The sequence below is a fragment of the Monodon monoceros genome, unplaced genomic scaffold, assembly GCF_005190385.1.
Source record: "Monodon monoceros isolate NGI ecotype Baffin Bay Population unplaced genomic scaffold, NGI_Narwhal_1 Super_Scaffold_12, whole genome shotgun sequence".
Classification (NCBI taxonomy): Eukaryota; Metazoa; Chordata; class Mammalia; order Artiodactyla; family Monodontidae; genus Monodon; species Monodon monoceros.
The window spans coordinates 15,041,081-15,065,630 of NW_021703768.1; the positions used below are offsets into that span (position 1 = coordinate 15,041,081).

The window sequence follows — 24,550 nt, forward strand, 5'->3', positions numbered from 1 at the left end:
CTCTAGAGCCCGCGAGCCACAACTATTGAAGCCCGCGTGCCTAGAGCCCGTGCTCCGCAACGAGAAGCCACCGCAATGAGAAGCCTGTGCACTGCAACAAAGAGTAGCCCCCTGCTCGCCGCAACTAGAGAGAGCCTGCGCAGAGCGACAAAAGACCCAACGCAGCCAAAATAAATAAATAAATAATAATTAAAAAAAAAAAAAACCACACACATCAGGGTGTGTGTGCAGGGGCCACTATATTCTAAAGCTGAGGGCTGAGAGCTCAGGGCAGAAAGGTATAGAGCTTTAAATCAACAACTTCATGGAGAAATCATTTCAGAGAATAAGCTGCATGCGTTTAAAGCATACAACTGGGTGAGTTTTGATACATGATTATACCAGCGGAACCACCACCAGAAGCAAGATAGAGAACATTCCCAACGCCCACCTACAAAGCACCTACCCACCCTGCCCCAGGCAACCCCTGCTCAGCTTTCTGTCACTACAGATTAGTAATGGTTCTAGGAAAACAGGAACTCCACCTGACTCCTGCCCCAAGGCTTTTTAGTTGGGGGTGGGGCGTTAAAGCACAAGTATATTTTATTTTGCTCAACTATATACAACAGTAGCAGGTGACAGGGCTTTAGAGAGACGGATGATAGGCCCAGGGAGGGGGAGGTGGTCTCAGAGTCAGTAGAACCTGTTGTCCTCCAAGCACCCAGCCCTCTTTGGCGGTTGTTTTTTTTTTAACATCTTTATTGGAGTATAAATGCTTTACAATGTTGTGTTAGTTTCTGCTGTATGACAAGGTGAATCAGCTATACATATACATATGTTCCCATATCTCTTCCCTCTTGCGTCTCCCTCCCACCCTCCCTATCCCACCCCTCCAGGTGGTCACAAAGCACCGAGCTGATCTCCCTGTGCTATGCGGCTGCTTCCCACTAGCTATCTATTTTACATTTGGTAGTGTATATACATCCATGCCACTCTCTCACTTCATCCCAGCTTCCCCTTCCCCCACTGTGTCCTCAAGTCCGTTCTCTACGTCTGAGTCTTTATTCCTGCCCTGCCCCTAGGTTCATCAGTACCGCTTTTTAAAATTCCATATATGTGCGTTAGCATACGGTATTTGATTTTCTGACTTACTTCACTCTGCATGACAGATTCTAGGTCCGTCCACCTCACTACAAAAAACTCAGTTTCATTCCTTTTTATGGCTGAGTAATATTCCATTGTATCTATGTGCCACATCTTCTTTATCCATTCATCTGTTGAGGGACATTTAAGTTGCTTCCATGTCCTGGCTATTGTAAATAGAGCTACAGTGAACATTGTGGTACATGACTCTTTTTGAATTATGGTTTTCTCAGGGTACATGCCCAGTAGTGGGATTGCTGGGTCGTATGGTAGTTCTATTTTTAGTTTTTTAAGGAACCTCAATACTGTTCTCCATAGTGGCTGTTATCAATTTACATTCCCACCAGCAGTGCAAGAGGGTTCCCTTTTCTCCACACCCTCTCCAGCATTTATTGTTTCCAGATTTTTTGATGATGGCCATTCCGACCGATGTGAGGTGATCCCTCATCTGTAGTTTTGATTTGCATTTCTCTAATGATTAGTGATGTTGAGCATCCTTTCATGTGTTTGTTGGCAATCTGTATATCTTCTTTGGAGAAATGTCTATTTAGGTCTTCTGCCCATTTTTGGATTGGGTTGTTGTTTTTATGATATTGAGCTGCATGAGCTGCTTGTATATTTTGGAGATTAATCCTTTGTCAGTTGCTTCGTTTGCAAATATTTTTACAACATGCAGATGGGAAGGCGGAAAGCCACGGCCCAGCGAACACAGCTCAGAATTCAGGTCTACCCTGTCTGTCTTTGCACTGTGCCTCCAGAAAGCAACTTTTTTTCTTTTTTAAATGTATAACACGTTATTCTCAAAAGTCAAAGGACCTCTTAATCATTTCGGCTAAAAGAAATACACGCCACACACCACATGTGAAGGGACATCTCAGCCACGTGGAAGGGTGTCGGAACTAGCCCTGGAATCATCCGGTAGAAAGTTTTAGAAAATTCCTGCTGGCGTCTAAACAGAACAGCTCCTACTTCTATTTGTGTTTTCACTCATGTATTGGTATCGATTGCTGTATCTGCGCTGTTTTCTTTTAAACAGCGTTACGGATGTGTACTTGACATATAATAAACTGTGCATGTTTAAAGAGCACTATTTGAGGGGCTTCCCTGGTGGCGCAGTGGTTAAGAGTCTACCTGCCGACGCAGGGGACACGGGTTCGAGCCCTGGTCCGGGGGGTATCCCACGTGCCGCGGAGCAGCTGGGCCGTGCGCCACAACTCCTGAGCCTGCCCTCTGGAGCCCGCGAGCCACAAGTACTGGGCCCGCGTGCCACTACTGCTGAGGCCTGCGCGCCTGGAGCCCGTGCTCCACGATGGGAGAGGCACCGCGGTGAAAGGCCCGTGCACCACAGTGAGGAGTGGTCCCTGCTCGCCACAACTGGAGGGGGCCCCCACGCAGCAACAAAGACCCAACGCAGCCAAAAATAAATAAATTAATTAATTAAAATAAATAAAGCACACGGCCCCACTTTGGCCTTTCAAAATTAATAATTAAAAAATAAAGAGCACTATTTGATAACGTGTGACACATGTACGTGCCTGTGAAACCATCACCAAAATCAGTATAAGGAACAATTCCATCGCCCTTCCCAAGTTTCCTGGTGCCCTTGTTACTCCCTCCCTCTCGCCCTTCCCTGTACCACCCACTCTGTTCCAAGGCGAGGACTGATCTGCTTTCTGTAACTACAGATTCGTTTGCATTTCTAAATTTTCTGCAAATGGAATCATACAGCACGTACTCTGTTTCGTCTGGCTTCTTTCATTCAGCATAATTATTTTGAGATTCGTCCATGTTGCTCCATTAATTCATTCCTTTTCATTGTAGAGCAGGGTTCATTGTATGGATACACACAATTTTCTCATCCATCACCTGTCAATGGACAGTTTGGGGCTACAACAAATACTGCTGTTGTGAACATTCGTGTCCAAGGCTTTGTGGGGACACGTTTCATTTTTCTTGGGTAAATACCTAGGAGTGGAATGGCTGAACCACATGGTAGGTGTATGTTTCTCTCTTTAAGAACTGCCCAGCTGTTTTAGCGAACAGTTGTATATAGTCTGACCCTCATTCAGACTTTATGAACGTGAGAACATGAGAACTGCAACTGCTCCACGTGCTCGCAAGACTGGGTATGTTCAGTCTTTTAAAATTTTGACCGTTCAGGGAATTCCCTGGGGGTCCAGTGGTTTGGACTCCAAGCTCTCACTGCCGACGGCCTGGGTTCAATCCCTGGTTGGGGAACTAAGATCTCACAATCTCACCAAAAATAAAGTAAAATACAATTTTGGCCATTCAGATAGGTGTGAGGGTATCTCACTGTGGTTTCATGAGAAGTTCTAGTGACTGGTGACAGTAAGCACCTTCTCCTGTGTTTATCGTTGTTGAAGAATCTGTTCAAATCATTTGAGCTTTTTTTCAGTGGGTTGTTTACTTATTAAGTTTTCATTCTTCATAGACTCTGGATACAAATATTTTGTCAGATATACGATTAACAGAACACTGTCGATCTGTGCCTCGATTTTTTCATTCCCTTAATAGTGCCAGTTAAAGAACAAAAGTTTTTTAATCTTGATGAAGTCCAATTTATCATTTTTCTCTTTTATGGATCACGTCTACAGTATTATATCCAAAAACTCCTTCCTTAACCCGGGGTTATGAAGACTTCCTATGTTTTCTTCTGGAAGTTTTACAGACTTAGGTTTATATTTAGGCCTATGTCTTAATGGCCTCTTAAAGTTAATTTCTGTGTGTGGTACAAGGTATGGATCAAAGTTTATGTTTTTGCCTACGGATAGTCAACTTTTCCAGCACTATTTGTTAAAAAGCCATCCTTTCTCCACTGAATTGCCTCTGAACCTTTGTTGAAAATGCGTTGTTATGTATGTGTGAGTCTATTTCTGGACTCTCTACTCTGCTTTGATTAGCATAGCTTTAAAATAAGCCTGTTCACTTTGTTTAGCCAGTAAGGAAACTGAGACCCAAGAGTTGACCTTATTTGCTTAAAGTGTCTTCCATTGGTGACACATTAACTCCTAAGATTTAATTCTTTTACATGTAAGGAGAAATTCTATGCCAAAAAAAATTAGTTGATATGAAAGAAATCAACATATTTTTACTACAATACAGTCTCATTTTTGTGATGAAAACAAGGCTTAAAACTATGGAAAATAAATTTTTAGCAAGAGCAAAGAAATAGATTTCAGTCACAAGAAGCATAACTCTCCAAACTTCAGAGACCCCTTCCCAGTCCACTGCCCAGTCAGGGCTCCTTTCCACCCAGCTCAGGCCCCCGCCATGGCATCTCTAACCCTTGCACACTGATGACACCAACGTTCTATTTGCTTCTTCACTGTTGGCATGTGATGAAAACATTTAAAATTCTTAACTCTACCCTTATTTGCCAATATACTGTTTAAGAAGCTACGTTCTGGAAGAGGAAATACAAGCAGTTTGGTAAGGGATGCAGTAGAACGTCGAGATAAACCCAGTGCTTTGGAGGGGAGGACGATGTGAGTGGAAATCTTCCCTCCATCACTGTGGTCAAGTTAGTTTAACCAAGCTGTGGTGTCCTTGTCTCGGAGCTAATACTTCCTGCCTCGTGAATTGTCATGAAGGTGAATCAGGTAATGCTGAAAGCATTTAGCACAGCGCCTGGCAAATATAAGGCACTAATACATAAGAGTCCTCCACAGTTTACCATCATAATCATTGGGGCCTTCCCCTTCTTCCACTGCCCTGTGCTGTACTCCAAGCTTCCCACCAGCTCCCTCTGATTCCTGGGGCACCTTCTAGCTACTTCTGTTCTGGTCACTTTCCAACCCCTGGTTCCTTACATTTCTTGGTTTCAGCCTCCATGTGATACTGAGTCCAAATAAATAATCCCTCCTTCATGAACGCTGGATGAAGGGGTTTCTGTTTGTTGTTAGCACAGAAGCTTCCTTGGAAAGACAGGTAAATTAGCATCTCCAGGCTCATGGTTCTTGCTGTCCACCGCGCTGCTCTGGGTCATTTAGGGTCACTGTTACCCCGGGGGGGCCCGGGAGGAGTGCTGGGCCACAGGCACTGCTGCGTTATAACAAAATGCATCACACAGGCAGTGAGCTAAAAACCTTTATCCCTCAATGAGAGCATCTAAACAAGTCTGGTCTTCACAGGTCATAAAAGGCAAAGCTATGGGAGTCAAATGACTGAAATCCCAAGAGGAAAAAAAAAAAAAACATTAAAAAATTTCCTTTGAGGGCTTCCCTGGTGGCGCAGTGGTTGGCAGTCCGCCTGCCGATGCAGGGGACACGGGTTCGTGCCCCGGTCCTGGAGGATCCCACATGCCGCGGAGCGGCTGGGCCCGTGGGCCATGGCCGCTGAGCCTGCGCATCCGGAGCCTGCGCTCCGCAGCGGGAGAGGCCACAACAGTGAGAGGCCCGCGTACAGCAAAAAAAAAAAAAAATTTCCTTTGACACCTCTGTTTTTCCACAGCAGAAATCTTGAAATTTCATATTCTTTTTTTTTTTTTTGGAAATTTCATATTCTTGATAAAGAAACATTCAACATTTGGAAAGATGCATTGGTAGAAGCAACATGTTACTTCAAAGATGCTTTTATAGTTTAAATGATATATAATTATAACAGGTGATTGGAAAACAGGAATAAAATAGGGTGCTGATTCAGTATACATAAAAATTAATACCATATTAATCAATGTGTACGAAATAAATTTGGCGGCCTTCTTCAAGTATCCCTCCCTTTCCTTTTTCTTACTTTGTCTTAAAATTACTGTTTCAGTGAGCAAAACAGAATCAATCTAAATATAACCACAGACTTCCTCCCCTCCAGGCACAACGTGCCAATGAAAACTTTTCCTGATGATGTAATACAGCCATTTTTTCATTCTGGTGCCACTGGCTTTCTCCCTTTACGTAGAGCAAACGGCAATAAGACTCTTTTTAGAATTATTTAAAAAGTGAACTGACACAGCTTCAACCGTGCCTGATAATGCACAACTCTCTCATTGTCTGTACCAGCTCTCTGATGTCTGAGAACTTTACCCCTTGTTCCAGCATCAAGGAAAATACAATAAAATCTTGACAGAATAGGAGGTTCTATGCCACACATCCAGCAGAATGCCTTATACACAGCAGGCATCTACTAAATGTTGGGAGAATGGAGCCTTGGATTCAAGCTCAAGACACCGACAGGGCAAGTGGCCCCAGGGTTTCAGCAGGAACTCAGAATAGCAGCCCTATGGAGACCTAGAGGGTGACCATGGACACTGTCACCTCCCCTTCTCCATTCACAACCCAGAAGATTGACATTTGTAGAGGGTTTCATCCTGTTACAAATACCACAAGGAGTTCAAGTGAAGAATTTCAGAGTCAGGCCCGAGATGAAAGAGATTGTATGGAGGGAAAGCATAGAGGGTTAATGACCTCCTCAACAAATAACAGGAAAACTGGGTTTCCTCAGAATAAAAGAACCATTTTCAATACATTCCACACTCACTTTCCACCATCCCCTCGCAGAGCCTGGCTCTCTATTAACTTTCTTTGAATAATAACCATGATTGTGTTACCAACAATGGGAACTTAATTTTTGATCCCAAAACAATAACTCTTGCTTCAGCAGCGTTAATTTTGGCTACAGAAATAGATGGATGATTTTGCCTAAGGGTATCTCTGGTTCTTCCAAGTTCCCCTTTCAATGTGTACAATGAAACCCTTCCATAAAAAATAAAGGTATATAATACATTCAGGTCTGTTAACAGCAGGTTTTCCAAAGCCCTTTAGCTCTGACTATATGAATACATACAAATATGACATCATCATGTCAAGTTTTCCAACAATTTCATATCCTGAAATTATTACTGGTTAAAACTGTTCTAGTTTTCAAAGACAGAAGAATAAGAAGGTAGTAAGTAAATGCTGAAAAGTTTTCTCTAGGATTTTAGCTAGCTAAAATTGATTGATTAAATTACCAATCTCATATTCTAACCAGCAGGAGAAAATTCATTTATTGTAAGCCTTGTATTCTTCTTTCACTGTTGGAGGGCTTTCCAACAGGACTTTGCAACAGAACAAGGAACAGAGACAAACTTATAAGTCGATCTCTAACTTTCTATGTGCCCTACACAAAGAGCATAAACAAATTCCTCAAACCAGGGTCACTTCTCCCCTTCTATTAGGGAAGCAGAAGTGGTCCAACTCAATCGCCTATGTATTCATGGAACACCTCCATTTGGGCAAGAGTGTGGAGAAGGGGCAGTCTTTCCTAGTCCAGTTTACTGAGGATTTAGGTTGGGGCCATCCTGTTGTGACCCCAAGTCAATTTCAGATCCATTTCTCAATTTAAAAATACAAATTTCTTTTGCATTTAAAAATCCTCTCAATTACTGAGGTTTCACTACATATTCCAAGCATGGTGCAGCCATTAAAAGCCCTTTAAAGGAAGATGATTTCATTCCAACTTAGCCCCAGGGGAAAGAAAAAGTATTTAAAAGTGTGATTTATTCAAAATAGACATCCGTTTCTGACTTGGGGATGTTTATCTTGATAAGCTTTGGAGCTCAGTTAGTTTTCTTTCCAGAGCAGATGACTCCTGGGTCATGACTGAAAATATCACTCATTTTAATAAAGATAACAACTGACCCCTCCCCCCGAAAAAAAACCCCAAACACCAAGGAAAAGATATGTTAAAATGTGTTTTCAGTGGAAGTAAAAATCCTATTCAAAATCTAAAACTTACACTTTAGGAGAAATGAATACTGAAAGCACTTCCTGTGCTTTAAATGACGTTGGAGGGCTCTGAAAGTTGAGTTTAAAAATACTTTCTAAGAATACAAGCCAAATGACTGCAGGATTATAAATTCTCTCTCCCAGTTGTTCAGGTATTAAAAACAGGCACAAGCAAGAATAGCCTTCAAAAAAACTGAAACAGCACATGAGTAATGCAATCTACCCCGATAAGGATACAAAACAATGGCCTTTTTCCTCCTTTTACGATGTACCTCTAAATCATAAGGTACCCTCCCATTCCCCTCCTTCCTGTATGGTCCCTTCTCTTTCAAAAAAAAATTTAAAAGGACACATGACTAAAATGACAAGTGAAGGGCACATTCTTGGATTCCTCCTTCAGAAGCAGTGCTCTCGCTGCCGGAGGCACGGAGGCTGCCTAGAATCCAGCTTCCCCAGCAGGCATTCCAGCATTTGCTGAGTTATATTACACCATCTTCAATTCTCCAGAGGAAATTTATGGATGAAAAGCAAAGCGAATCACCTGCCCAGGTCCCCCTCTCCCCTGGACATCATCCTGCCCCCTAGTGACTCTCCCTGCAAGTTCTACCCAGCGACCGGGCAGCATGGACCAGAGCAGTCCCGCCCTGCCGTGTCCCCATCTTCTCCCACACAGTCACACCCTTCTATCCCGAAAACAAAAACACACAAGACACAAGAGAAAACCAAGCTGTTCACTGTTCACAACAGCCAAAAAAGTGGAAACAATCTAAATGTCCGTCAAGTAAAATGCTGTGCGTCCAAATGACGGAATATTATTCAGCCATGAAAAGGAGTGAGGGACTGATACTTGCTACAACATGGATGAAACTTGAAGACATCATGCTACGTGAAAGAAGCCAGGAACAATAAGGCCGCGTATTGTATGATTCCATTTATAAGAAATATCCAGAATAGGGAAAGCCCCCAGAGACAGGAAGCAGACTAGTGGCTGCCAGGAGCTAGGGGGAGGGAAGCACGGGAAGTGATTATGGAGATTATAATTATGGGGTTTCCTTTTGAGGGTGACGAAACTGTTCTAGAACTAGACGGTGGTGATGGCTGCATGACATTGCGAATGTACTAAATGTCACTCATGGTAAATTTTACATGATGTATATTTTACCACAATAAAAAAATGTAAACAACGACAACAAAAGACAAGCTGCTGCTTTTCCTGGCCACTGGTTAATCTCTCTGCGTTCATTCACCACGAATATTTTCTAATACATGGTTCACACGACCTACCTCCATTTTCTCAGCCCTCATCTCATCCTCAAGCCCCCGAATTCGTATTTTTACCCCCAAAGACCTCCTCTTCCTCTGCACATAAACAAAAGCATGGACAACTATTTACAAAGGTCTCTACAAATGTTTTAATACAATTTGCTCTTGGAAACTGTTAATAGCCTCCTCCTTGAAATAATATTTGCCCCTGGCTTCCACGTACAGCGTCTTCAGGACTCTTTTGGACCATCTTGACCTCGTGTTTCCTTTTCAAGCTGTCTAATGTGCCAGTGGGAACATTCCCCCAGGCCACCCTGGGCTCCCTGTCCTTTCCCGGTGCTTCGTCACCTCGCCTGGCATCACTCTAACCCTCGTTTCAGGACGCAGTTCTCCCACATACTGGGGTCCAACTGCCTTTCCTCAGTGGGTGGAGATGTGAGTTGGTAAACCCACACTCGACATTTTCAAACCAAGCCGGTTCTTTCATATCATAAGGAACACTATGGGAGTTTTCTATTGCTGCTACACGAATTATCAAATTAGTGGCTTAAAACCGCACAGATTTATCACTTTACGGTTCTGGTGATGAGAATCTAAAATGGGTCTGCCGGGCTGCATGCTTTCTAGAGGCTCTGGGGGAAGATCTGTTTCCTTGGCTTTTCCACCTTCTAGAGGCTGCCTGTCCCTGGCTCATGGCGCCACACTCCATCTTCAAAGCTATCAGCATCCTCTCTCCTCTCTGCCTGCCTGCCTGCCTCCCTCTCACAAAGACCCTTATAATTACACTGGCCCATCTGGATAATCCAGGATCAACTCTCATCGTAAAGATCCTCAACTTGGTCACATCTGCAAAGTTCCTTTTGCCATGTTAGGAATATAATCACAGGTGCTGGGCGTTTAGGAGGCAGACATCCTTAGGTGGGTGGTGGGGGGATTATTTGGTCTAGGACATACTTTGGCAGCCCTTTCTTTCCTACACGTTTCTAACAAGCAGGGACCTTTGCCCTCAATATTTCACAGGTCAGTTGCTGGCCTGGGGTAAACAACTCACAAGAAGTTCTCTCTCCATGAAACCGCAAATTAAGCCATTTTCTGGGATTCTTGATTCAAGGTTATTTAGAGCTCTGTGGGAGGGGAAAATCCATGGGGTTCCATTCATTTCCAAGAGAGGGAAAAGTACTAAGTCAGGGACTGGCAAGGGAGGGAGACTTTGGAGAGCACGTAATAAAGAACATTCAGAAGATTTCTTGAGACACTGGATAGAAATACGCAGTGAACAGGGTGATACACTCAAAATACTACTGAGTTCTTGGAGGCCTCGGACATCAGCCTGTTTCTAAACTGAGAAGCAGAGTCATCTGTCATTGTTTTGGGCCATTTGTACGTGAATTTCCTCCCCACCCAGTCTGTCTTATTCTCCTTTGATGCAGCCTATCACTACTCTTCATCCTTGTTCATTTTTTCACCCCGCCTACGTTAAAACGTGTGTCTAACCTGGCACAGACCTGTACAGATAGAGATGTAACCTTTGATTGGATCTTCTTATTGTAACTGAAGCGACACTGAAGTTTCTGTCCTGCTGAAATGTGCAAGTACTAAAATCACTGGTGCCACGCAGCTAGGCTTCAACAGCAGGCATGTTATCCTCAGCCTCTCCAACGCGCTGATGGCCCAGCTCTCCCACACCCTCTAGTGGCGGCCAGCCCTAGAACACTGCCAAGCGTGCAAGGAAATCATTCCAGCTGTCAGAGCCCAGGTGTCGATGCAGTCTTTACACAGGCTTTCAAATATACAGTATTCTGGCTTAGAAAACCATTCACTTTATGGGTTAGGCATTTGCCTTTTCCCTTTTTGTGACTTTTGGTACTGTCATGCAGCAAACTCAGAAACTCACAGAAGCAGTGGACAGTCTGGTAAAAAATGTCCCTAAGTCCAATGCAAAGACAGCATATAAATCAGTTGTGGTATAGTCACATGATGGAATATTATACAGCAACAAAAAAGAAGGAACCGCAGCTATACACAGCAACGTGGATTTATCTTTCTGTAAAAGTTTAATGGTAAGATATTAGTTCCAGAAGACTACATAGATATGGAACCATTTTTAATAGACCTCAAAAGTGAAATTTTTATTTAGGAATACGTGTATATGTAATTTAAATATATATGTATACATACACATATTTATATACATACATACACAAATATTTATATACATACACATATATTTATATACATTTATATATATTATATACATATAAATACATATATTTATATGTGTATACAAACACACACACATTTTTTTTTTAAAGCAAAGGAACAAAGAACACAAATATCAGGACCGTGCTTGCTTTTAGCCTGGGAAGGCAGCAGGAGGAGGTAAGGGAGATGCAGGACCATCAACCCTGTTTGGGAGAAAGTTCATGATTACCTGTTTTATTATAATGACTACAACTTCTGTGTATGTTACATATATTCTTCAATATATAAAGTACGATCATTAGAAGATAATTCAGGAACACGTGTAGGAAGGTAGGTTGGATAGACTGACAGCTGACCGATGGACAACTGATAGACAAGACTGGCTGGCTGACCTACAGAACCCAGGGGTGGGGTGTTCAGAAGAGAACACACTGTCATCCCAGGTTCATTCTTGTTTGAATTGCCCAAAGACTATAGTTTGGAGTATAAGCATAGAGACATAAATCTCACTCTGGAGGATACAAAGAGTTTCCAAATTTTACTTAGATAAGCTTTCTGGGGGTGTCTAAATCATGAGGATATGCACGCAGGCCCTTCACCTGAACCTGTCACTGAGCTTCAGAAAGGAAGGGTTTAAGAACTTTTATCCCACCCCTCGAACACCACCTAACCTTGGAAATTCATCATCTTAATGTATTACTCAATAATACATTAGTCCTTTTTCTTTGCCCCAGTCCTATGAAGCTCAGTATCAAGTGACACTTGGGCTGGTCAGGGCCCCCTTGGAATGCCTCTGACGCATTCCTGAGGCTCCCGCCCCTCCTCTGAGCCCCGCTGCTTCTCTGCACTTCGACCCTGACCTGTTTCCAAGGCCTGGGCCGTGCCATCTGCGTAACCAGAGCCCCATTTCCGGTCAGCAGCTCAGGAGCCGGAGCCCTTACGTGAACTGAATACCTGAAGCGGTGTGTCGTCTCCCACGTCCAAAGTCACAGGCCTCACCCTGACTGGTGGGATGCTCTCTCCTTTCACTGAGTATCTTTCGTCTCTCTTCATGTTAAAGGCTATGTATATTCATTATAGAAGTAAAATGTATTAATAAAGATAAACAAAATCAAGAAAACAAAAACCACCTGTCTTCCCTTCGCAAGAGGTACCAGACATGTTCAACACATAACTGTAAGGTACTGTGCATTATACCTCCCTGCAATGCTTTAAATCTACAATTTTTTTTACAAATGATACATTTTCATATCTCATTTTCATACTTTCACAATACGATCTTAATTAGCTACATAATATTCCATTTATTCTAGTTACTACAGTTGCATTAAAAAAAAAACTTACTAGTATAAAACAAAAGTCACTGTGCCCCAGGGCCTTTGCACTTGCTGTTCCCTCTGACTAGAAACTCTTCAACCAGACATGATTCACAACTTCACCTCCTTCAGGTCTTAGCTCAAAACTCTTCTTTAGTGAGGGCTTTCCTGAGCACTTTAATACAACCTGACCCTCACCTCCCACCCTCACACTCCCTGATCCCCTCTCCTGCTTCAGTTTCCCTTAAACATCGTTCACCATCTAACATTATATATTGTAGTAACTTATTTTCTGGCTCACTCACTAGAATGTGACCTCCAGGAGGACAGAGCTGTTGCTTTTTGTTTAATTCTACTAATGCCTAGAAGTACTGGCCATAAAGGCACGCAATAAATATTTCTTGAAACGATGAATGAACAAAATCAGATATAATTTTACAAAAAGACTGGAAAAAATAAAATCGAAAGTGAGTTTAATTTCTGGGTGATGGGTTTATAAGGTTTGAGTGTTCTTTTTTATAATAAGTTCTCTATATTTTCAGTTTTCTAAATTAGCATGTATTACTTTTAAAATCAAGAAAAAAGTTATGTTTTAAATGCTATTAGGCAAATATGACTATAAATATTGTTTAGGAACAATAGAGAGAGAGAGAGACAAAGAGAAAGAGAAAGAGACAGAAAGACAGACGGACAGAGGACAAAAAGTTTCAAATACCTGTGAAGTCTTAATTTATGTTCAAATAATCACAGCATAGGCCAGGGAAAGTTAAGAGAAATATTAACTACTAACCATTCTTCCTTCTTGGTAACTTAAGTTTATCGAAGCAAGAATGCTACTAGGTAACAATTAGTCTAGCTTAATTACTTGATATATTTATAAGTGAACTACATTCTCAAATCCTTAATAATGCAGGATCCAGTACCTAATCAAAACTAGTAAGCAAGGAGCCTAAGAGAATCTGAAAACACAGATTAAAATGATCAAAGCTGGAATTTTTCTTTCTTATGAAGTGGCTGTAGACAGCCATGGTGAAGCCATAGAAAACAGTGATGTACACACATTTTTAATTAAGCAAAGATGAAATAGAGCTAAAATAATGGGGGGGAAAAGCTGACTGAACTCGTTATTGAATCAGATTATGGAATTACATTAACTTTAAGAAATGTCCCAAATTATCAAAACCGAAAATTATAAACTATAATAAAATATAATATTGAGTTCATTTTACTTAGGAGCCCTGAGTATTAAGTCAGGGGCTGCTGCTCCCAGACTCACTGAGAGCCTGACTCTGGTTTCCTGCCCACGTTTTGACTTGATAAATCTGCCTGAATATAAGGAGAACACGTTACTCATGAAATGAATGTACAGCCAGGAACAGGTCGAACAATCTGTCTCCCTTGTCAATGAAGCCAGTGGGCTATGAAATGTACTTCCTGTTTCATTTTTCTTTCTTTATTTTCTTGAGGTATAGTCGATGTACAATATTATATAAGTTACGGGTGTACAACATAGTGATTCACAGTGTTTTAAAGTTATACTCCACTTATAGTTATTAGAAAATAGTGGCTATATTCCCTGCGTTGTACAATATATCCTCGTAGCTTATTTATTTTATACACAATAATTTGTACTTCCTGTTTCATTTTATTTTTAACGCCTAAGAAATAGATCAGTTGCTGTTGTGAAGATGCCCGTCGGTTTCAGGGAGGGCTTTTAGCTTGAGGGGCTCCTGAGAGGAAAAAACAGCCCTTAAAGTTCTAGCATGAGGCATTTTTAGGAAGTCAACACTTTTTATGTAGAGACCCCACTGATGGTGAAGAGATAAGAAGCAGAATTGTCCCCTTCGGCCTCAAACAGCTTTCGAAACGGCTTGTAGTCCTTTGTTCCGCACTTGTCTTCAACTGGTCTGATTGTCAAAGTACAACTTTTAAAAATGAACACAACAGATTGGAATCTGGGTGAAGAATTCTAAGCCACATCGCAGCCGTGCTGCCTAAGAGCTCACCATCTCTCAGTTGCTGAATGGGTCCGTTCTTTCCGGAGAGAGAGGAAAAAAGGGCTTCAACTCTCCATTGTGCGATATATGACTACAGAATTGTGCTCAATTATTATTTTTGAAAAAAGGAATAAAAGGCCTATTCGGATTTTTATGTTGGCAGGGTAGAGACTTTCAAAGTGGTGCTTTGCCCCCAGGCTGGCCCAGGCATCTCCAGCCAAAGACTCCCCAAGCCCAGACATGCTTGTGTTAAAATCCAGCATCTTCTGAATTTAAGTGAATTTTTTTTTCCGAGGAAAAGAATTTTTCATTTAATCCAATCAAATGTATCCTTCATAGCCAGACTTTCTTTTAAAACTCACGGAGATGTGGCTCCCTAATCGCAGTTCTGGCTGAAGTTAAAAAATAAAGCTTCCAAATGGTATGCCTTCTTAGAAAGGTTCCAAAATACAAGTTACAAGGTGACTTCAGACACTTTTGAAAAGACTAAAACTGTAAAATCTAGTAGTTTCGATGCGTGAGTCAGATTTACCGCTGTGCCTAATAGCAAAGAAAGAAAGAAAACTTTTTAAGCTGCCATGTGACTACTTAATGCTTTTGACTTGGTGATTCATCCTGTCTGTGGAATTCTGATGAGTGATGACGATTCATAAATATAGAATACGCAGTTTTCATACTAAATCCTATTCCTCAGAGGAGACAAGTTAGCAAATGCTAGATGACTTCTCGCTTTTACCGGAAGCATGGTGCTGCACTCAAGGAGTTAATTAATTAGACGGCTCTTACCCACATGCTCCGATTGGTTCTGGGCCTATGAGCTGGGGCAAGCTCGGGGCTGGGCTTTACAACCAACAATTCCTGGCTCCTTTTCTCCAGAAAAAATTAGGAACAGTTAGAACACTTTGGCAATTATCTGGAAGTTGACAAGACAAAAGGGCATTTCATCTCACCAAGTAGGGCCACAGAACTGCTTCTCTTAAGAGCAGGTGAGAGGGAGAGCGAGAGAGCTCAGAGGAGTCGTCCCAGGATTTGACCAAGCTGCAGGCAAAAAGCCCACAACTCCTGCTGACTCCTGCTGGCTCTAGAAAGACTGCGTCTGTTAATTCTCTGCTGTGCCCACCCTAAGAGTCAGCTCAAGGTAAGGCAAAGTAGACCTGATGCCCTTGTTACATTCTCGGAAAGCCACTCCCCACTTCCTGTGAAAGACACCGGCTGAGGCATCGGGATTCTGGCGATGTCTGTTATTAAATCCCAGAGTTCTCAGCCATAATTTCCAAAACCTGTAGTGTTGATGAAAGAAGTGTATTTTCTGTAAATTGACACTGAACAGTAAAACAGGATTTATGATGAGAAGAGCTCCTTCATCTGGATTATAATGTACAAAACTATTAAGGAATTAGGGAAAGAAATTTTGAGTGATCGATATATACGTAAGTAAAAGTACTTTTTTCTAATTTATACTTCCTTAGAAAAACCAGGCCAAACTGAAACCAATTTTTTGTTTTTAAAGGTAATGGGCACAATTTCTCCTTTGTTAACAGAGGCTATTATTCAGTCAGCGGCCACAGTCACACGAGAATTAAGAGCCATGATACCACGGGTCAGGTTTCATCCCAAGACTAGGAACGTGCCATAGAAGATGTTAATTTGGTTCAGTTGACAGACTGCTCCGTACAAATCCTGTTCATGTTGCAGAGTTGGGGCTTACTGTTTAGTAAAGAAAAAGGTCAAGCACCAGCCCTTCTCAGGACTTACACACTGAGAATCACATTTGCACAAAATGAACTTTCCATGTACAAAAACTGATATGTGAATGGCATCTGAGTAAAAATGATCCAATTTTTATTGTTGAAGACATCAGAAATTTGATGCTGGCTTTACTGTTATTTACTAGTTAGGTATAACACGTTATACTTGTGAATACCCTTCTTGTACATAGACATCACCATCTTCCTGCTAAATTTTGGAGGAAATGCTTTAAGCTTAGCTGACAAAAGCAACTTTTCCCAGAGTCTGTGAAATAAGCCATTAGGATTATAGGAAGGAAAAAATTCCTTTCCTTTCCAGTTTTTACTGAGATATAATTGACACATAACCTCGTGTAAGTTTATGGTGTACAGTATGATGATCTGATAGACGTACATACTGCGAAATGGTTACCACAGTGGAGAGTCTACACATCCCTCACCTCACATCACTACCATTTTGTCATTGTGGTGGTGAGAACATTTCGGATCTACTGTCTTAGCAACTTTAAAGTACACAGTACGGTACAGTTAGCTAGAGTCACTGTGCTGCACGTTAGTTTCCCAGAACCCATCCGTCTTATAACTGGAGGTTTGTGCCCTTTGACCGACACCTCCTCACTTGCACCCCCAGCCCTGGCAACTACCAATCTGCTGTTTCTTTATGAGCAACTTTTTCAGATTCCACATAAAAGGGAGATCACACAGTATTTGTCTTTCTCTGTCTGGCTTATTTCACATAACATACGCCTTCCAGGTTCATCCATGTTGTTGAATTGCCTTCTTTTGTTAATGGCTGAGTAACGTTCCATTGTGTATATATACCAGTTTTCTTTACCAGTTCATCCACTGGGGGGCGCTGAGTTGTTTCCGTGTCTTGGCTATTGTGAACTGGGCTGCAGTGAATGTGGGGGAGGTGTGTGCAGACATCTCTTCAGGACAGTGATTTCATTCCCTTTGGATCTAGACCCAGGAGTGGAATTCCTGGACCATCTGAATGTTTTATTTTTAGTCTTTTGAGCAACCTCTATACTGTTTTCCATAGTGGCTGCACCAATTTACATTCCTGCCAACAGTGCACAGAGTTCCCTTTTCAAGGAGCTCCTCTTTCATGGAAAAGCTCTACAATGGCATAATGAAGGCAGAGTGGTCCATGGTTTCACCCACCTTTTGAACAGTGAATTTCATGGCCCTTAAACAAGCCCTACAGAGAAAAGGCCTGGTTCATTCTCAGCCTGAGCGCAAACCACTAGCGCAATGCTGGGAAGAGGAACAATTAAGCCTGGCTGACAGGCCTGGGAATCCCAGCTGTGCAGGCTGTAATGGGGGGTGTGGGGAGGGGGGAGAGGGGGAGAAATGCTCATCTCTTTTTTTCCTTTGTTAAATTTTTAAAAAGAGATTTTATTATTTTAAAGCAGTTTTAGGTTCCCAGCAAAATCAGAGGGCACAGAGATTTCTCGTATACCCTCTGCCCCCATACACACACAGCCTCCTCCCTAATCAGTGTTCCCCACCAGAGTGCTGCATTTGTTACAACTGGTGAACCTACAGTGACACGTCATAATCACCCCAAATCCAGAGTTTACGTTAGGGGTCACACTTGGCATTGTACATTCTATGGGTTTGGACAAAAGTGTAACGACCTGTATCTACCATTATAGTAACATACAGACTATTTTCACTGCTGTAAAAATCCCCTGTTCTCTGCCTAGTCATGCCTCCCATCCTCGAGAGCCCCTGGCAACCACGGATCTTGTTACAGTTTCCGTAATTTTGCCTTTTCCAGAATGTCTTATAGTTAGAATCCTATTGTATGTAGCCTTTCCAGATTGGCTTCTTTCACTGAGTAATACGCACTTAAGGTTCTTCCATGTCTCTTCATGGCTTGATAGCTAATTTCTTTTTAGTGCTTATTAATATTCTATTGCCTGGATGTACCACAGTTTATTTATCCATTCACTTAATGAAGGACATCTTGGTGGCTTCCAAGTTTCGGCATTATGAATACAGCTGCTATAAACATCTGTGTGTTGTTTCTTGTGTAGACCCAAGTTTTCATTCCTTTGAGTCAATACCAAAGAGTATGACTGCCAGACTGTATGATAAGAATATATTTGGTTTTGTAAGACACCACCAAACTGTCTTCTCAAGTGGCTGTACCATTTTGCATTCCCACCAGTAATTAAGGAGAATTTCCGTATATTAGAAAAGAAGAAACATCTAGTTTCCTAAGGTGGAAAGTGTTTGCACTGATGTGAATTCTTTGGCTGTATGCCTAGGGTTTACCCACTTGGCAAGGTACTGTAGTTGAGTTCATAGTTTATCATTTTTAGGATTTAGAAACGTTGATTTCTAACTACCGCCAAATGAGGGCGAGATTTCTGAGCTCAGCACCTGAGACCTTGTAAGTGGAAAGATCCTAATCCCACCTGCCTCACATGAGCAAAACAGCACCTCCTTCTGCCTGCAAAGATCCTCCTATCCAGCACTGTATTTTATTCTTCAAATAAGGCGGTTTTGAATTTTTCAATGTTAAAAACACGGCACTAGCAAGTACCAGATGCCAAGAGTCACTGTAAATAACAAACCAAATCATCATCAAAGAAATCAGAGGAAAACATATTTTAATTTCACATCTCCAGCATGAACAACAGAAATCAGAATGAAATTACACAATGGAAAGTGCAGTGAAAAAAATTTGGGGAAGTATCCTTTCTAGTGTGAATTAAATCACTTTGAAAGAGGCACTGGCCAAACAAAAAGGTAAATGGGTAACAGTATGAAAGGAACACTAATCCCCCTCAAATCACATCATAGACTTTTTAGGGCTGGAAGAGATATTCAAGATGATTCTCTCTCACCTCTTCACTCAGCAGATAAGAAAACTGAGGCCAAGAGATAAGTGAACTTGGCAAGATCGCTAGCTGCAGGGTTGGGACCAGGATGGAAAATTAGCTGCATCTGAATATCCATCTGGGTGATCCTGAAGTAAATGAGACCCTCCCTAAAAAAAAGGCTATTTCCATGATCATGGCTTCTCTGGGGGCACATAGGCAGCTCCCCAAACGAGTGGAATATTATAAATCTTAAAAAAGCCGCATTATAAGGAGCTGCTCGCTCCCTGACCAAACCCAACACTGGCAAAGTGAGAGCCTTGGTCCTGATGTGCTCACTAATAGCTAATACTTTTTCCAGATCCTTATCAAACATTCCAATAATTTCTATGTTAAGAGGAAGTGCACAGTGGGAATTCTCCCAGGCAACTTATAACTACTTCAGAAGCGCTGTGGACAGCAAGGGCTTCAGCAAAGCCCTTGGCAGGTCAAACTGAGTATCAGTAAATCTGAAAGAGTATTGCTTTGAAGAGCTTTTGAAATTTCTTTGAAATTACACTAACTCACTTGGTCAGATCTTCTTCCTCCAACCAGAATTAGGGAGCACGCTCAATTTCTTCACCTGACAAATGGGGAAACACCTGCAGAGAAAGCTTAAGACACTTATCCAAGGAGGCCCAGTGTGTCTGCAGGAGCAGGACGGAAGCCAGGACCTGGACTGCCAGGCCAGGGGTGGGTCTGTGCCTGGAGGATCAGGTTTCCCTTCTTAGAGCCAATATCTCCCTCTGCTGAGTCTTTGGCAAGTTTACATTCTGCCCATGAAAATCTGGGCTCCAAAATGAAGGAACACGCAGAAGTAAACTGGTCATAAAATTAGCCTTTACACCTGAAGTAAGCATTATTTTCATGAGCACAGCTTCTAAGAGCACATTATAGGGGCTTCCCTGGTGGCGCAGTAGTAAAGAATCCGCCTACCAATGCAGGGGACACGGGTTCGAGCCCTGGTCCGGGAAGATCCCACATGCCGCGGAGCAACTAAGCCCGTGCGCCACAACTACTGAGCCCGCGTGCCACAACTGCTGAAGCCCACGTGCCTAGAGCCCGTGCTCTGCAACAAGAGAAGCCACCACAATGAGAAGCCTGCGCACCGGAACGAAGAGTAGCCCCCGCTCGCCGCAACTAGAGAAAGACCACGCACGGCAGCGAAGACCCAACGCACCCAAAAATAAATAAACAAAATAAATAAATTTATTTAAAAAATAAAGAGTACATTATATACCAGGTTATGGTTTTTTTCATGGATTTTTAAAGGCATTACTTTGTTTCCTTTGTGAGCCTTCACTGCTTGTTGCCCACTTTGATGTTAGTCGAGCACTGAACCATCCCTCTTTCAGTCATACAAGGGTATTCTTAAGGCAGAATTTAAACAAATAAATAACTACAAAATTTCACTTTACTGGAATACTGACCCTTACATTTTCTTCGCTTTTCCACTTCTCATATGCACAGCTGGTGATGTGAATTCTGATCCTCTCGTCACCTGCCCCACCTCTTTTCTCTTCCAGGTGAGAAGAGAGCCTTAACTTCAGGATGGGGGATGGCAAATGAAAAGGGGACTCATTTGCCTGTGGCCGCACAAGGAGCCCAGAGCCCTGCGGACGTTCGCTGCACCCTCCCACCTACAAGCCTCTCACCCCTCCTCTTCGTCTCCGTCTCCTCACCCCAGGGTTCTCGGAGCCGACAGCCTGGTTAGCCTTCGGGAATGTTTCCGCAGAGTTCCGGGACTTGGGGCTGCCCTTTTCTTCCCCCACTACAGCACGCTGCTCAGGCTCCAAAATGAGGTCTGAGAGGAAATCCCCAAGGAAAACACCCCCATCTTCCCCCCATCCTCACACATTACGACTCTTACGCGCACATGGCCCAATATTACAGCAAGACGTGAACCATTTCCTAGAACGAGTCCTGATTTTATCCTCGCCCTCACTTCGACTGTATTTTTCTTTATGTTCCCACTCTTGCAGATTACTATGATCAGTCCTGTCACTAAACTATGGTTTCAGAGATGCATCTTGGTGGCCTGGTCACCTCTCCCACCTGCCCTCCATTAGCCATAACATGAAAAGAATGTTCCCTACCTTTCACTGAAGCTTCTCCACAACTGTGCACCTGCAATAGGAGAAGTAAATGTGAAATGTTAATGGAGGTATTTTCCTCTTGAGGCATTTCTCAACTTAGAAATATTCTGAGCTATTTTAAATGGACCGCTTAGATCTTAAAACTCTAGAAACGATCAGTTCATACAGCGTATACTTCTGCTACCATAACTCATTCAGGCAAGTTGTCCACAAATATCCATTGAGATTCTACTATATGCAAAACACTTGGATAGGTAGCATGGAAGACGGAGCACCATATAACACATGGTCCTGCCTCAGGGACTGTACTGTCCAATGGGGCAGACCGAACCCGCACTCAAGCAAATCTGAACCGAGGTAGGTGGTGTGGGAACTCTACAAGAAACATAAGCCGTGGGAGTTCAGGGAGGAGAGAAAATGTGGCTGGTCAAGAAAGCAGCAATAACAGAGGTGGTATTTGAGGGGAACTCTGAAATGGTACTGACAAAGGAGAACTGAAACAACTGCTACTTGAGAAAGGAGATTTTTATCTATCCATTCTCTAGGTGTTTTGAGCTTATATCTATGCTCAAATGAAATCAACATTTATATACACACACACACACACACACACACACATAAACCTAGATCTCATCTGCTCTTAATTCTCCAATGACTTTCTTCGCTGGCCTATGCCTTGACACTATACTCCCCGCTACCAGCTTTAATGAAGCTCAAGAAAAGAAATGGCCAAGAGGTGCTTTTTCCATCGGACAAATGCCAAAGATGTTGTCCCTTTTGTTCTTCAGCGTCCCCTAGTAAAGATGCATGTGATAAATTCTTCTTAAAATTCAGCCGCAGGAAAAAGTTTCTCCAAACTGCTTGCATCCTTTTATCAGATTATTAGAATTGTGCAAGTGATCTGGTTTTGCTTTCTGCCTAGATGAACAGACAAAGAAGATGTAGTGTATACATATATCACAATGAAATACTATTTGGCCATAAAAAAAGAATGAAATCTTGTCATCTGTGGCAACATGGGTGGACCTGAGGGTATTAGGCTAAGTGAAATAAGTCAGACAGAGAAAAACAAATACTGTATGATTTCACTTATATGTGGAATCTAAAAAAACAAGTGAAGAAACAAAAGAGAAAGAGACTCACAGATACAGAGAACAAACTGATAGTTGCCAGAGGGGAGGGGGTGGGGAGCTAGACAAAAGCAGGTGAAGGGGATTAAGAGGTACAAACTCCCAGCTATAAAATAAATACGTCATGAGGATGTAATGCACACATACAGAATCTGATTAATAATATTGTAACAACTTTGTATGGTGACAGATGGTAACTGGTCTTTCTGCAGTGATCATTTCACAATGTATAAAATACTGAGTCACTATGTGGTACACCTGAAATCTGAATAATATTGTGTTAATTATAACAAAAGCATTGGAAAAATGAGTACAGTTGCTGGCTAAGGAGCGAGGACGTTAGAACGGTGAGGACAGCAGCGCCGCAATAGCTGAACGTAGACCAGGGCGGGGCAGCACAGGGCTGAGGACGGTGCAGTGTAAGAGGCTGAGCAGGGGCGCGCTTGAACTGGGGTCACAGAGCCGGTGCAATGGGAGTGAGGGGCGGGGTGGGGCTGGACAGGAGGAAGCACCGAGGACTGACTGCCAGCCTTGCAGGGGCTGGAGACAGAACTTGCGAAGGCTAAGGTCAAAGGCACAGGGATGTCTCGGGGACTGAAGCCGGGCTTCACACGAGCCATCAGGGCACAAGCGGGAATGACAGAGCATGGCGTGGGCACAAAGACCTACAGTTCACAGGCCACGAATGCAGGTGGGTCCACGTTCAACCACGACCGGAAGGCGGCATCAAATGGATAGTGTAGATTTGGCAGGAGGAAAGGCATAAAGGGACAGCAGTTGGCGATGCCTCCACAGGTGGCGTGCAGGAACCTGCTGAGCCCTCCTCCACTGCCCAGCAAAGTGCCCTCCACTTTGAAGAGCATCTCAAAGACAGCGGGGTGCGGAAATTACTGGTTCTTTGGCAAAGAGACAGAAGGAGAAGGGGGTCAAGAAAAGCTGAAGGCCGCAGGAGGAGTTTCCCACACCGCAGAAGCATCCCCAGAGCCCAGAGGAAGGGGTTAATTCTGGGGAGCACACAGTCAAGCGCACAACAGCGAGGCCATGAGAGAGAAATCCATCACGGCCGAGGGCGTCCACACTGGTGACTCAGAAACCAGAGACACGGGGTCCCTGGGTTTCACAACGATTAAGTTCCAAGAAGGTATCGCCACACTTCTGCTCACCTATTTCGTATTAAGTACCTAAGACGGTAGACGGTATTAAAGATATGATGGAGAGAGAGGAGAGGTACAATTAAATCTTAACAAGAGAGTCTTAATCCCTTCAGCCAAAAATGCTGTGGGAAGCGGGGAAGCTGGCGGAGAGGCGAGGGGCCAGATGACCTGGGGGTCCTTTGCTCACTGCTCCTGCCGTAGGGCCAGGGTAGCTCATGAGAGCCCGGCGGTTCTGGACGAAGCCATGGAGCTACCATCCCCGCATCTGGATCCAACTTGAAGCCGATTCTGCGCCTCCCAGAGCCCAGGTCATCACTGCAGGGCCCTGGGCTGAAGGGCCTGCAAAGCCAGGCTCTGCCGACCACGCATGGGGCTCAATGGGCCTTTGTCCTAAAAGACTCGACTGCAGAGGACGACGCAGGCTCCAGCGCTGTCTCGGCCACAGACTGGGAGCGCTGGGAGAGCACGGCCAGGAGTCCTGCTTCTCCTTGTTTCCTCATGCAGTAGAAACACTGCATTCAGAGCAATGTCCCCCGGTGAAAACCTGGACAGAAAGATTGGCCTGTGACAAATGCCCGCCCTACAGGCTGGAGCGTGAGAGGTGGACTCGGGCAGAGAGGCACTGGTGAGAGGAAGGCGCTCAACATGGGCCGACTGATGGGTGAACAGACCCATGCTGTTCCAGTCGCAGGTCGGAGCTAGAGAGAGGGGCCCGTTACTGAGTGAGGTGCTTTTGTTTCATGCTCTTGTCTGACCCTTAGACAACCCTGTGGTATAAGGAGGATTTGCCATTTCACAGGATAAAGAGGTTCAGATTATGTAGGAGGCTGAATAACGGCCCCCAAAGGTATCGGGTCTTAATCCCCGAAACCTGCAACATGTTACTTTATATGGAAAATGGGATTTACCAAACGTGACGAAGTTATGGGC

The 24,550-nt window shown here is 43.2% G+C and overlaps 1 protein-coding gene across 1 annotated transcript in view; it reads right to left on the minus strand.

Moving 5' to 3' along the window:
• RETREG1 (reticulophagy regulator 1) overlaps positions 1-24,550 on the minus strand; it is a 123,844-nt gene that overhangs the window by 63,969 nt on the left and 35,325 nt on the right. The window contains exon 3 of the mRNA XM_029219063.1: positions 21,337-21,367. Coding sequence (XP_029074896.1) covers positions 21,337-21,367 — 31 coding nt within the window. The remainder of the gene's footprint in view (positions 1-21,336; positions 21,368-24,550) is intronic.